Source organism: Bos mutus, chromosome 2, assembly GCF_027580195.1.
Source record: "Bos mutus isolate GX-2022 chromosome 2, NWIPB_WYAK_1.1, whole genome shotgun sequence".
Lineage (NCBI taxonomy): Eukaryota > Metazoa > Chordata > Mammalia > Artiodactyla > Bovidae > Bos > Bos mutus.
Window position 1 is genome coordinate 5,334,451 of NC_091618.1, and position 13,142 is coordinate 5,347,592.

Here is a 13,142-nt window from a genome sequence, read left to right on the forward strand (position 1 = left end):
CAAAAAGAACTGTATTTATGTGACTTGTTATGTATTTGCCTGAATTCTGAAGAGTTGGGAAAGACAATCAGGCTACATGAGTGTTAACTGTCTGGCACTGGGGCAAGTCCTTTGCGTTTAGGCCAGAATTATCTGCAAAATGATGGGAGATTCAGTTCATTAAGGAATATTCCAATTTTGAAGGAAAATCATATTCTTTATTTGGGTTCTTTTAAGTAATATTGGATGAATTCCTAAATTTAGTTTGAAACTAAGTGTCCCTTTCAAGGTCTTACAGTATATTGCTTGTTTTGGGGGAGAAAGGCATCTAGGGCGGAGGTGCAGTAGAGTTTCTGGGCAGATCTGCGAAAGGCTGTATGCACCATATTCTCCAAAAGCGACTGGATGTGACAGGAGAGACAAGTGGCACCAATTTATTTATTCTGTCTAATCCTGTAACCAGAGCAGCTGTGTCATCAGATATGTAAGGAAGGCTTGTTATTCAGGATTCTTATTCTCTTGATTCTTGATGCCTCTTTCCTGTATCTTAAGTATGAAAATGGGTTGCTTCAGAGAGAACTGTATTTCAGATGAAGAGTATTACTTTGGGTGTATTTTGTGTTAGTGTGAATGTAGTATTTTTTTCTGATATCACTTCTCTCAATTCCATTCTAACACTTAACTCCCAGAATTAGTGTAGACCCCACAGCTTAAGGGCTCAGCCCCACAAGACTGCCTCAGCTTCAGGCAGCAGCTGCAGATGGGGTGCCGAGGCTATCCACCCTGCTGCCTGGCTGATGGCAAATTTGGGATATGGGATACAGGTCCTCTCCAGACAGGCACTCTCCAGCACAATGTGGTGACTAACTTGGAAGCTCTCTTAAATCTTCTTGTTCAACAGTTTTCACAGATCTCAGTTTCTAGTGCCCTCCTCCCCATCCCCTATTGCTGAGGTTGACAGGTAGGGCTGAAAATTCTAACCCTCTCATTGCATGGCCTTTCTGATGAGCAGTCCCATCCCAAGGCTATCCAGGGGCCCCTTCCTAGTCAGTATTAGGAAGGAGCTTATTATGAATGACAAAAGATAGTGCCATCATTTAGGGGAACTTCAAGGGTTTAGGAGTTCTGTGACAGGAATCCTGCACAAAGACTATTTTTACCACAGTGAATAGCAAAAATTAGACGTGGGTTTTATTCACACTGTTTACTGTTAATATTTCACATCGTTTTATAAGGGATATAATAATCTGATTGAGAATACGTATTTTTTGCAAAGCATGCTTATTAGCAAATGCTCTTTGTGCCTTATGCCTTATGCCTAGAATGAACGATGGTGCATGGGAAGACAAGGCATCTGTGGCTCGGAGCTTTGTTCCCTTCCCCTGTGTGAATTCTTTTCCTCCGGGATTGCATTGTCTGGTGGAGTTTAGTTGGCATCTAGCTAATAATGGGAGAAGGCAATGGCACCCCACTCCAGTGTTCTTGCCTGGAGAATCCCAGGGACGGAGGAGCCTGGTGGGCTGCTGTCTATGGGGTCACACAGAGTCGGACACGACTGAAGTGACTTAGCAGCAGCAGCAGCTAATAATGATGCTAAAGAGAGAGTTCCAAAGTCTCTTTATTTTTATTTAAATATTTATTGATTTGGCTGTGCTGGGTCTTAGTTGCAGCATGTGGGATCTAGTTCCCTGACCAGGCATCAAACCCAGAATCCCTGCACTGGGAGCTCAGAGTCTTAGTCACTGGACCACCAGGGAAGTCCCCCATTGTCTCTTTAAGTCTAGATAGAGCCCAGGAATCCCAGAAAACTAAAGGGACTTTAGTTTAGAGATTCTTGAAGGGTAATTTGAACTGCCAAAGCATTTAAGAACCTAAGAGAAGGGTTTTGGTGTGGCTGTCAGGAAGAGTGATAGATACTGGGAAGGAATGTAGATCACCTTATTTCACAATTTTTCTTCCTTAGGATTGGCAGTCATTTTTTGTGCCTAAGGTTGCTCAGCGCCAACCAATTCCAAGTTATGGTACAAATGAACTTCATTATTAAAAAGAAAATAGTATTTAGCTGTTGGTGCAAAATGACTTCTAGCCACTCTGGATAGCAGAATGATAAATTGGTACTACATAGCCTCTTTGGTGTTACAGTGATTTGACATGGCTTAAATAGAGAGTTAGCATAAGATCTACCAACATGTCTGGCCGAGTTTGCTCCATGTTGTTGAAGCTGCCATTATGTATGTTGCAAAAACAGTCTCTCCCCTGGTCCCTTACTTCCTTCCCATCTGTGGGTCATCTGGTGACATTTTAATACATGATAATATTAATATTACATGTCAAATGCTTTGCAGAATAGTCCTAATTAAGTTGGAACTTGACTCTGAAATGACCACCTTTGTAATGATAACTCTAAATTTGACTACATTTGTAGTAAAAACTTCACTCATTTAAGACTAGGTGTAAACATTTACTAAGCATTTATTGGAGGCCAGGCACTTTTACTTCTTTACATATATTATCTTCTTCATTCAACTTTATGAGAGTGGTATTATTATCATTTTTTATCATTTTATCATTATTATCATTTTTTAGATAAGTGAAAACAGCAGTTAAATAGCTTGCCTAAGGTAACATAAGCTAGAGTGGTAGAGCCAGTCTGACTTCTCAACCAGTGCTCTTAGCTGGGGTCGCACAACCGGTTTCTGATAGATTGCTGAACTGTCAGGTTAGGAAGCCTAAGAAAAGGAAGATTTGTGAGTATAGAGATAGAAAGGGGAAGAGCGAACTCTATCTTACAAATTCTCGCTTCCTTTCTCCCCAGTAAAGATTGAGTGGTTGTCTGCAGGGTGAAGAAATAGGAAATGAACTTAACCCCGCTTCCTTGCTCCTCCTCTAGCTTCCTCTGCCTAATGCTGGCAACTGTCATATACGTGCCACTTCATTTGTAGTGATCATGTTTGTTTTTATTAATGTCACCTCTCAGGAGAAATTGGTAGAGTGTATAGAGTTTTAGAGCAGAACCTTGACAGGCTGCTTGGGCTTAAATTCCAGTTCTGCCATGTACTCAGAGAAGGCGATGGCACCCCACTCCAGTACTCTTGACTGGAAAATCCCATAGATGGAGGAGCCTGGTAGGCTGCAGTCCATGGGGTCTCGAAGAGTCGGACACGACTGAGCGACTTCACTTTCACTTTTCACTTTCATGCATTGGAGAAGGAAATGGCAACCCACTCCAGTGTTCTTGCCTGGAGGATCCCAGGGACGGGGGAGCCTGGTGGGCTGCCGTCTATGGGGTCGCACAGAGTCGGACACGACTGAAGCGACTTAGCAGCAGCAGCAACCATTTACTGGCTCAGTCATCTTGATCTAGTTACTTAACTTCACTGAACCCTCCTTTTCTTACCTGTGAAACAGTGATGTATAGTACATACCTCAGAGTTGTTGAGAGGATGGCATGTACAGATATGTGTAATATGTTTAGAACAGTATGTGACGCAGAGTAAGTGCTATATAAGTGTTGGCACTGGCACTGTTATTTGAGAACACTTAGGTTGAACCAGTATTAAAGCACCTCTGAAGTATCTTGGTTCATGATCTCTCAGTATCCAACATGAGTTTTGTGTTACTAAATACCTGGTTGATACAGATAATTTACAGTGATTAATTTGGATTCTACTTTTAAGAAACTCACTTCTTGGAGATTTAAATGCCTGTAGTGTTTATTTTAGTTTGCATTCTTTTGTTACTGGTAGTTTTTGTCTGGTTATCATATGTGGTTGTGGTTCTCGGACTTCTCTGTATATGAGAGTTAAATAGGGAGGATTGAGATCTGGTTTATAAGATTTGAGGTGATGGTCCAGGAATCTGAATTGATAACAAATTCATTTCGGGTAATCCTGACTGTGATTGCTTGAGGTAATAGTTTTGGAATTGCTGATTTAGAGGCTGAATTCAAGTATAACAGTAAAAAGAGATTATATAAAACATATTAACAGTGTGAACATTGATAAACAGAAACCTCATTTAAGCTGGAGTCAGGCTTCCCAGGTGGTGCTGAATTGAAGTGGAAGTCACCTCTTTGTGACCCCATGGACTCTACAGTCCATGGAATTCTCCAGGTCAGGATACTGGAGCAGGTGGCCTTTCCCTTCTCCAGGGGATCTTCCCACCCACCCCAGGGATCAAACCCAGGTCTCCCATATTGTAGGGGGATTCTTTACCAACTGAGCTTTCAGGGAAATCCCAGGTGGCACTAGTGATAAAGAATCCACCTGCCAGTGCAGGAGATGCAAGAGACACAAGTTCGAGCCCTGGGTCAGGAAGATTCCCTGGAGTAGGAAATGGCAGTCTACTCCAATATTCTTGCCTGGACAATTCCACGGGTAGAGGAGCCTGGTGGGATACACTCCGTAGGGTCTCAGGCTACAGTCCATGGGATTGCAAAGAGTTGAACACGACAGCACGTACTGCAAGGAGATCCAACCAGTCCATCCTAAAGGAAGTCAGTCCTGAATATTCATTGGAAGGACTGAAGCTGAAGCTGAAACTCCAATACTTTGGCCACCTGACATGAAGAACTAATTCATTTGAAAAAACCCTGATGCTGGGAAAGATTGTAGGCAGGAGGAGAAGGGGACGACAGAGGATGAGATGGTTGGATGGCATCACCGACTCAATCGACATAAGTTTGAGTAAACTCCAGGAGTTGGTGATGGACAGGGAGGCCTGGCGTGCCGCAGTCCATGGGGTCGCAAAGAGTCTGACACGACTGAGTTACTGAACTGAACTGAGCACAGCAGCAGGTGAGCAGAAGGGGGAGCTCTCACACCCTACCACTAGATTTTAATTGTCCACCTGGAAATTACTTTTGTATCTCCAGCAGGGAGAAGGTAAAATAACTGGCTGTTTTATTGTTTTAGATAAACAGTTGTCAGATTTTCATCAGTTTGCATGTGGGCAATGATGGTTTGTAATCCCAGGGGATCTTCCTGACCCAGGGGTGGAACCCAGGTCTGCTGCATTGCAGGCAGATTCTTCACCATCTGAGCCAGGAGGGAAACCTGACTGGGTCTGTTCCCATACCAAAATTATATTGTTTTGTTTTAAAACTCCATTAAAAAAATTATATCTATTTGTGTGACTGTGCCAAGCCTTGCCTGTGGCATGTGGGATTGTGTGATCTTTCATTGTGGCATGCAGGATCTAGTTCCTCGACCAGGGATCAAACCCAGGCCCCCTGCATTTGAAGTATGGAATGTTAGCTGCTGGATCACCAGGGAAGTCCCCTAAAATATATTGTTAACACCTGTTAAGTAACTTGGTTTTAAGGACTGCTCTGTAAATAGAGAAAAGTGCAGGAAATACAGAAAGAAATAATATGGGAGTCTTCAGGAGAAGAAGAAATATTTGGGTGGATTTCCTGTTGTTTTGTGTGTCATTCGCTATTAATAAATAACAGCAAATATAATCAGTTTATTTTAGCCTGTTTTTGATGTGTGTGTTTTGGGTAAAGTGTGAAAAGTTTTGGTTAGGTAAGGCAATGCCAAAAAATGCTCAAACTACCGCACAATTGCACTCATCTCACATGCTAGTAAGTCAGTTCAGTCGCTCAGTCACGTCTGACTCTTTGCGACCCCATGAATCGCAGCACGCCAGGCGTCCCTGTCCATCACCAACTGAGTTCACTCAGACTCACCATCCAGCCATCTCATCCTCTGTCGTCCCCTTCTCCTCCTGCCCCCAATCCCTCCCAGCATCAGAGTCTTTTCCAATGAGTCAACTCTTCGCATGAGGTGGCCAAAGTACTGGAGTTTCAGCTTCAGCATCATTCCTTCCAAAGAAATCCCAGGGCTGATCTCCTTCAGAATGGACTGGTTGGATCTCCTTGCAGTCCAAGGGACTCTCATGCTAGTAAAGTAATGCTCAAAATTCTCCAAGCCAGGCTTTAGCAATATGTGAACCGTGAACTTCCTGATGTTCAAGCTGGTTTTAGAAAAGGCAGAGGAACCAGAGATCAAATTGCCAACATCCGCTGGATCATGGAAAAAGCAAGAGAGTTCCAGAAAAACATCTATTTCTGCTTTATTGACTATGCTAAAGCCTTTGACTGTGTGGATCACAATAAACTGTGGAAAATTCTGAAAGAGATGGGAATACAAGACCACCTGACCTGCCTCTTGAGAAATCTATATGCAGGTCAGGTAGCAACAGTTAGAACTGGACATGGAACAACAGACTGGTTCCAAATAGGAAAAGGAGTACGTCAAGGCTGTATATTGTCACCCTGCTTATTTAACTTATATGCAGAATACATCATGAGAAACGCTGGACTGGAAGAAACACAAGCTGGAATCAAGATTTTCAGGAGAAATGTCAATAACCTCAGATATGCAGATGACACCACCCTTATGGCAGAAAGTGAAGAGGAAGTAAAAAGCCTCTTGATGAAAGTGAAAGAGGAGAGTGAAAAAGTTGGCTTAAAGCTCAACATTGAGAAAACGAAGATCATTGCATCTGGTCCCATCACTTCATGGGAAATAGATGGGGAAACAGTGTCAGACTTTATTTTTTTGGGCTCCAAAATCACTGCAGATGGTGACTTCAGCCATGGAATTAAAAGACGCTTACTCCTTGGAAGGACAGTTATGACCAACCTAGATAGCCTATTCAAAAGCAGAGACATTATTTTGCCAACAAAGGTTCGTCTAGTCAAGGCTATGGTTTTTCCTGTGGTCATGTATGGATGTGAGAGTGGGACTGTGAAGAAGGCTGAGTGCCGAAGAATTGATGCTTTTGAAGTGTGGTGTTGGAAGACTCTTGAGAGTCCCTTGGACTGCAAGGAGATCCAACCAGTCCATTCTGAAGGAGATCAGCCCTGGGATTTCTTTGGAAGGAATGATGCTAAAGCTGAAACTCCAGTACTCCAGTACTTTGCAAAGAGTTGACTCATTGGAAAAGACTCTGACGCTGGGAGGGATTGAGGGCAGGAGGAGAAGGGGACGACAGAGGATGACATGGCTGGATGGCATTACTGACTCAATGGACATGAGTCTAAGTGAACTCAGGGAGTTGGTGATGGACAGGGAGGCCTGGCGTGCTGCGATTCATGGGGTCGCAAAGAGTCGGACACGACTGAGCAACTGAACTGAATTGAACAGTCTACTAAAAAGAGAAGAAAGTGCAGTGCTAGTTTTGCGCCTTTGGATGAAAACAGGTGTGATGGGATTGATTTAACTGGCATACTTGGTAGAGGAATTCATATATATTGAGTATGTGCTAGGAGCCAGGTTCTTTAATATTACTTAATCTTTATAACTTTGCAAGGTGTTGGTTTAAATTATAATTAGTTCTGTTTTTAAATGTGAAAATTGAGGCAAAAAGAGATTTAAGAAATTTGCCCAGGTCACTAGTAAGTGCTGAGCAGAGATTAAAACCGAAGGTTTTTCTGATTTCAGAGTTAGGAAAATTATTGTCATTCTATGTATTAAGTTTATGTAGCTTGGAAATTCTTTCTAGCTTACTAAGCAGGACACGAAAGAAGGGCCTGATTGGTTTGGGGGCTGTTTTTCCTGCTCAAAAAAGATCCAGACTTCTACAAGTTCTCAAAGCAGTAATGTTTAGTGATCTGGCCAAACTATTTGTGATCCCATTTCTCTCACATGAATTCCAGTCTCCATTATCTTTTAGTGGAAAAGCTTAAAGATCTTTCTCAGATAGTGATTTTGTTCTTAACAATGCAGAGGTATTTTTAAAAATTATATTCAGAGGATAAGCCTAATTAGCCAATTTGAAATGTTGTTACCTTGTTTCTAAACTTACACTGTAGACTTACTCTAATACAACTTGTGTTGTATGTTTTGCTCAACACTTACGTTTCCTGGTGGGCATTTTTAGCATTTTCTTACACTTAATGGTATCAGAGACAGCGGTACCACAATTTAGGTTTTCACCATACAAAGAAGGCTTCCCAGATGGTGCTTGTGGTAAAGAAGCTGCCTGTCAGTGCAGGAGACATAAGAGACACCGGTTTGATCCCTGGGTTGGGAAGATCCCCTGGAGTAGGAAGTGGCAACCCTCTCCAGTATCCTTGCCTGGAGAATCCCATGGACAGAGGAGCCTGACGGGCTAAAGTCCATAGGGTTGTAAAGAGTCAGACACAACTGAAATGACTTAGCATGCATGCAGTATATAAGAACCAGTATCCTAAATCTGTTATTTGTGAAATGTCTGTCCTGAAGACAGTTCATTTTGATAAATTTCCTAATATACCTATAATAAAAAAAGAGGAATTCATCTTGAATTAGATTTAAATGTTTCTCTTTTAATACATTTATTAATGATAGCTTCTTTTTTCTTTGAAATGTTGTAGGCCAGCTTTAACCTTCTCCGTCATAGCTTGTGATAGTTTGTGACTTAGCAATGTGGCAGTGGTATTTGTGTCTTTAGTCATGGAAACTTTTTGTTTTAAACTTTTTCTTTATTTCTAGAGAATTTTAGTGAAAATTTTAAGAAATGTTAGCTCTTCCTTTACGAGAAGTTTCAAGTTTAGAAATGGCCTGATGATTTTGTATTTGCTAGGTTGTATGAGTTATAAGTCTTAAAAGTGAATACCATAGGTAGACTGAAGATAAGGATCATCATATTTAAGGATGACAGTTTTAACCACAGTTAAAATTTAACAGTAACATTTATATTAACAATAGTATTTATCTTAGCTGTTTTTAAGACAAAGTTCAAAAGTGGTCAAGTTTACTATAAAGTTACTTGATAAATCCAAATATTACTATTTTAGTAATTGTAAGACTATATTGTCTACACTTAACATCTCTAATTTAGGATGTATTTTAAAAATTGTTGTCTTAGGGTCTGTGAAATACGGAGTTTAAGATTTCAGTTCTGCTGCTGTAACTGAGAAGTCCAAAATACTAGGGACTTAATGAAGGCAAAGTTTCTTTCTCCTGTAAAAGTCCTGGAAGGTAAAGTCCTGGAAGGTAATGCAGGGCTGGCCTCTCCTATGGTGTTACTTATCCTTAGCTATAATTTCTGTCTTCTGGTTCACTGTGACTGCTTTCACATCTGTTATGATGTATTCTAGCCTACAGGCCAGGTGGGACAGAGAAACTATTTCCCTTGTTTTTAAGGCTGGTCTTGAAAATTACATGCTTTGCTTCCATCCCCATTTGCTTGAACTTTGTCACATCTAACTGCACAAGACTTTAGGAAATGTTGTCTTTACTAGGAGCCATGTGCGCCAGTAAAATTCTTTTACTAGAGAAGAGAAGAGCAGTTGCTAGCAGTCTCTGCCACCTTGCTCAAACCTTACTTTCTGGCCCGTGTTTATGATTAAACTCTATGTAAAATGAAATTACCCATAATGGTCATGAGACATGGAAGATGCAAGAACTGAACTTGAAATTTATTTTTAGGAAGATAATTCTGTAGGATGATCAGAAGTCTCTGCTTACCTTTGTTTCCTTCACTCTGAATTGGAAATAAATTTTACAGAAGACCTTGTGTTTTAGCAGTCCCTGGTAGCTCAGCTGGTAAAGAATCTGCTTGCCATGCAGGTAGACCCCAGTGTGATCCCTGGGTTGGAAAGATCCCCTGGAGGAGAGCATGGCAACTCACTCCAGTGTTCTTGCCTGGAGAATCCGCATGGACAGAGGAGCTTGGTGGGCTACAGTCCATGGGGTTGCAAAAGAGTCAGACACGACTGAGCAACTAAGCACAGCACATCCTGTTTTTCAGAGGCGGATTGAGGAACCATGAGAAGACAGCTATTCCTGTTTTCTCCTCTTGCTTTTATTAATCAGTAGAAGACATTCTTCTAGAATAATTCTCTAGAATTAATTTAGTACTTGGTGTAGTGTGATTATTTCGATAAATAATTTGATTTAGTTTAGGAGTCAAGATCCTTAACCTAGTATGAGTATGCTAGTGCATTGTTCTCTAGTGCATTACAGGGAAAAGAGAAAGATAAAAAAGGAGGTTAAATACAGAGAAGTGCAGTCAAGATGATTTTGGTGAAGAAAGGAAGAAGGTATATTTCCTGTATGTTACCCATTCCTCATATATATACAGAGATACTAACAGGCAGAAAGGGAAGAGGAACTAAAAAGCCTCTTGATGAAAGTGAAAGAGGAGAGTGAAGAAGTTGGCTTAAAGCTCAACATTGAGAAAAACGAAGATCATGGCATCCGGTCCCATCACTTCATGGAAAATAGATGGGGAAACAGTGGAAACAGTGTCAGACTTTATTTTTCTGGGCTCCAAAATCACTGCAGATGGTGACTGCAGCCATGAAATTAAAAGACGCTTACTCCTTGGAAGGACAGTTATGACCAACCTAGATAGCCTATTCAAAAGCAGAGACATTATTTTGCCAACAAAGGTCTGTCTAGTCAAGGCTATGGTTTTTCCTGTGGTCATGTATGGATGTGAGAGTGGGACTGTGAAGAAGGCTGAGCGCCGAAGAATTGATGCTTTTGAACTGTGGTGTTGGAGAAGACTCTTGAGAGTCCCTTGGACTGCAAGGAGATCCATTCTGAAGGAGGTCAGCCCTGGGATTTCTTTGGAAGGAATGATGCTAAAGCTGAAACTCCAGTACTTTGGCCACTTCATGCGAAGACTTGACTCATTGGAAAAGACTCTGATGCTGGGAGGGATTGGGGGCAGGAGGAGAAGGGGACGACAGAGGATGAGATGGCTGGATGGCATCACTGACTCGATGGACGTGAGTCTGAGTGAACTCAGGGAGTTGGTGATGGACAGGGAGGCCTGGCGTGCTGCGATTCATAGGGTCACAGAGAGTCGGACACGACTGAGCGACTGAACTGAACTGAACTGAAAGTCATGCTTAAGAGTTGTGGAGGTTACTATAGGAGCATATAGGCCTGGCATCTAATTCTTTTGACATTTTTATGTTAATAAGGTGGCATCTCTAGCTAACAAGAAATTGTAATCCCTTCAGATTTATAAGAAAAAGAATTTAATCTTAAAAATAGATATATAGGTAGTGCTGTTCTTTATTCTTTCAGAAAAACTTAAGATTTTCACTAAGATGTCATATATCCCAGTTTCATAGATGTCAACATGTTGGGGTAAAATGGCTGGTAACAAGTGTAAGGAACCTTTGGTAAAGATATGTTCTGATTTTAGAAATGCTTAAGTTTAAAAACAAGCATCTCAGAATTGATAAAATTAATAAATCTTGGTGTATTTGTAATTAATAGTGTCTTAGAATGGAGGACTATAGTAAAAGAAGCTATAGTAATTCTATCTGTTTATAAGTTAGAATGCTTTAGAGTGATCATTTTAAAAGTCTAGATTTTGATCTCTTTATGCCATAAATATTGAATTAGTAGCTTGACAGCTTGGTGCTGAAACAGCCACTGAGACCAGGGATCACCCTGATCTTTGTCCAGTTCTTCATGCCTATTTATCATGTGGGGCAGGTGATGGTGCTCTGCTGCTTATTGGTTATGCCTGAGTAACCATCTTAGATGGGGTAAAGGGACCATTCTTTGAAGCAATGGCCTTTTTTTTGCAGTCTAGTACACATATATGTGTATTCACGCATGTGGGGGCACATACAACTGAAGGAAAAGTTGCACAAAATAACACTTGACATATTAAGTGGGATTCATTCTGAAATAGCATCTTCTCTTTCATTATAAAAAGAACTGTGCTGCTGTTTATATTCTTTTTGTTTTTTTAAGAAAAACACTTAAGTCAAAACAACCAAGGATCAGAAACTTAAGAAAATTGACTCCTATTTGCAAAATCACTGTTTCTCTTCTTTGGTTCTCCTAACGCTGGTAGTTGAGGTGCTGATTCTGTTATTGCTCTGAATGTGTGAGTCTGTTGCTAATTGAAGTAAAACAGTATATATGTAAGTACAAATAATTGAGAGAAGTATTTTTAATCTTTTTGTAGGTCATCATCAAATTTGAAATATTTAAAGTGGATACAAAACTGTTTCAGTGATGCAGACAATTAAGTGCGTTGTTGTGGGTGATGGTGCCGTTGGTAAAACATGTCTCCTGATATCCTACACAACAAACAAATTTCCATCTGAGTATGTACCAACTGTAAGTATAAGGCTTCCATCTGTTAGTGAAATGTATTATAATTTGATATCCTTTTGAAAACTTTCTCTGTGTGTACTGAAATTTTTCTGTTGTCTGCCTTTGTTTCCTGTTTTTAAAGATCTTGACTTCTCATGGGTAAATTATGTACACTTTAAAATTAAACAGCTGAAAAATCAGTGGAAAGTCAGAAGGGGTGACAGAAGGGTTTGCAAGAAGTGCTGGGAGGCAAAACTCCAGTAGACAAGCTTCTAAAGAGTGGTGGTCTCAGTTTGGAGAAGTATGCACTACATCTTGGAATGAGGTGACTTTTTTTTTTTGATATCTTGGCCAATGATTAATCAGTGCTTGGAGTTCTTCGGGATGATTTTGTGGGGGGGGGCTTGTGACTTCAGGGAAAGTAGTATGTGTCTATGTATTCTCCTTAGGGAATAGAAGGAAAGCTTATGGAGCTGTTGTCCTTGCAGTAATGGTGCTCTAGATTGGCTTTTAGAGGTAGAGAAGACCTGTTTTTCTTATGAGAACATCAACAGAAGCCTATGGAGGTTCTCTCGCACATAATGCTTTTTATCAGCTCCTTAGAAGAGTAGAAGGAAAATGGGGATAACAAAGATCATGAAGTTGGAGAGAGTGAGTTGTTTAGAGTAACACTCATTGTGAATATGTTTGGGGATCCAGTTTTATCCCAGGTTGGTTGACCAATCTAGTTGTATAATTATGTTAAAGATAGATGTCCATTCTGTGATGAGAGAGGAGCTAGTGTTGGTTTGGCCTGGCAGCAACCACCTCTGTTAAGTGAGCTATTTTAGAGGTTATAGAGCACCTATGTATGATTAATATGGGATTAGTATTGTTTGGAAGTGAAAAGGAAGAAAATGTACGATTACTTCAGATTAATCTTCGGAGATGAGAGTATTTTTAAGAGGGTGGTGACAGGTTAAAGGTTTGGTAATTATATTTGATTGTAATTGGCAGTCTGTAATGTCCCAGGGCAGATAGTGATTGAAGTAGGCCCAGGTTATAGGAGGAAAAACTAGGGTTTCTTGAAGCGGGAGAAATCATATTTATAAACATGAATATTTT

At 40.7% G+C, this 13,142-nt stretch overlaps 1 protein-coding gene across 1 annotated transcript in view; it reads left to right on the forward strand.

Annotated features, from left to right (window-relative positions):
* CDC42 (cell division cycle 42) overlaps nt 1-13,142 on the forward strand; it is a 54,285-nt gene that overhangs the window by 21,437 nt on the left and 19,706 nt on the right. Inside the window, exon 2 of the mRNA XM_005905185.2 lies at nt 11,908-12,062. Coding sequence (XP_005905247.1) covers nt 11,958-12,062 — 105 coding nt within the window. The 5' untranslated portion in view covers nt 11,908-11,957. The remainder of the gene's footprint in view (nt 1-11,907; nt 12,063-13,142) is intronic.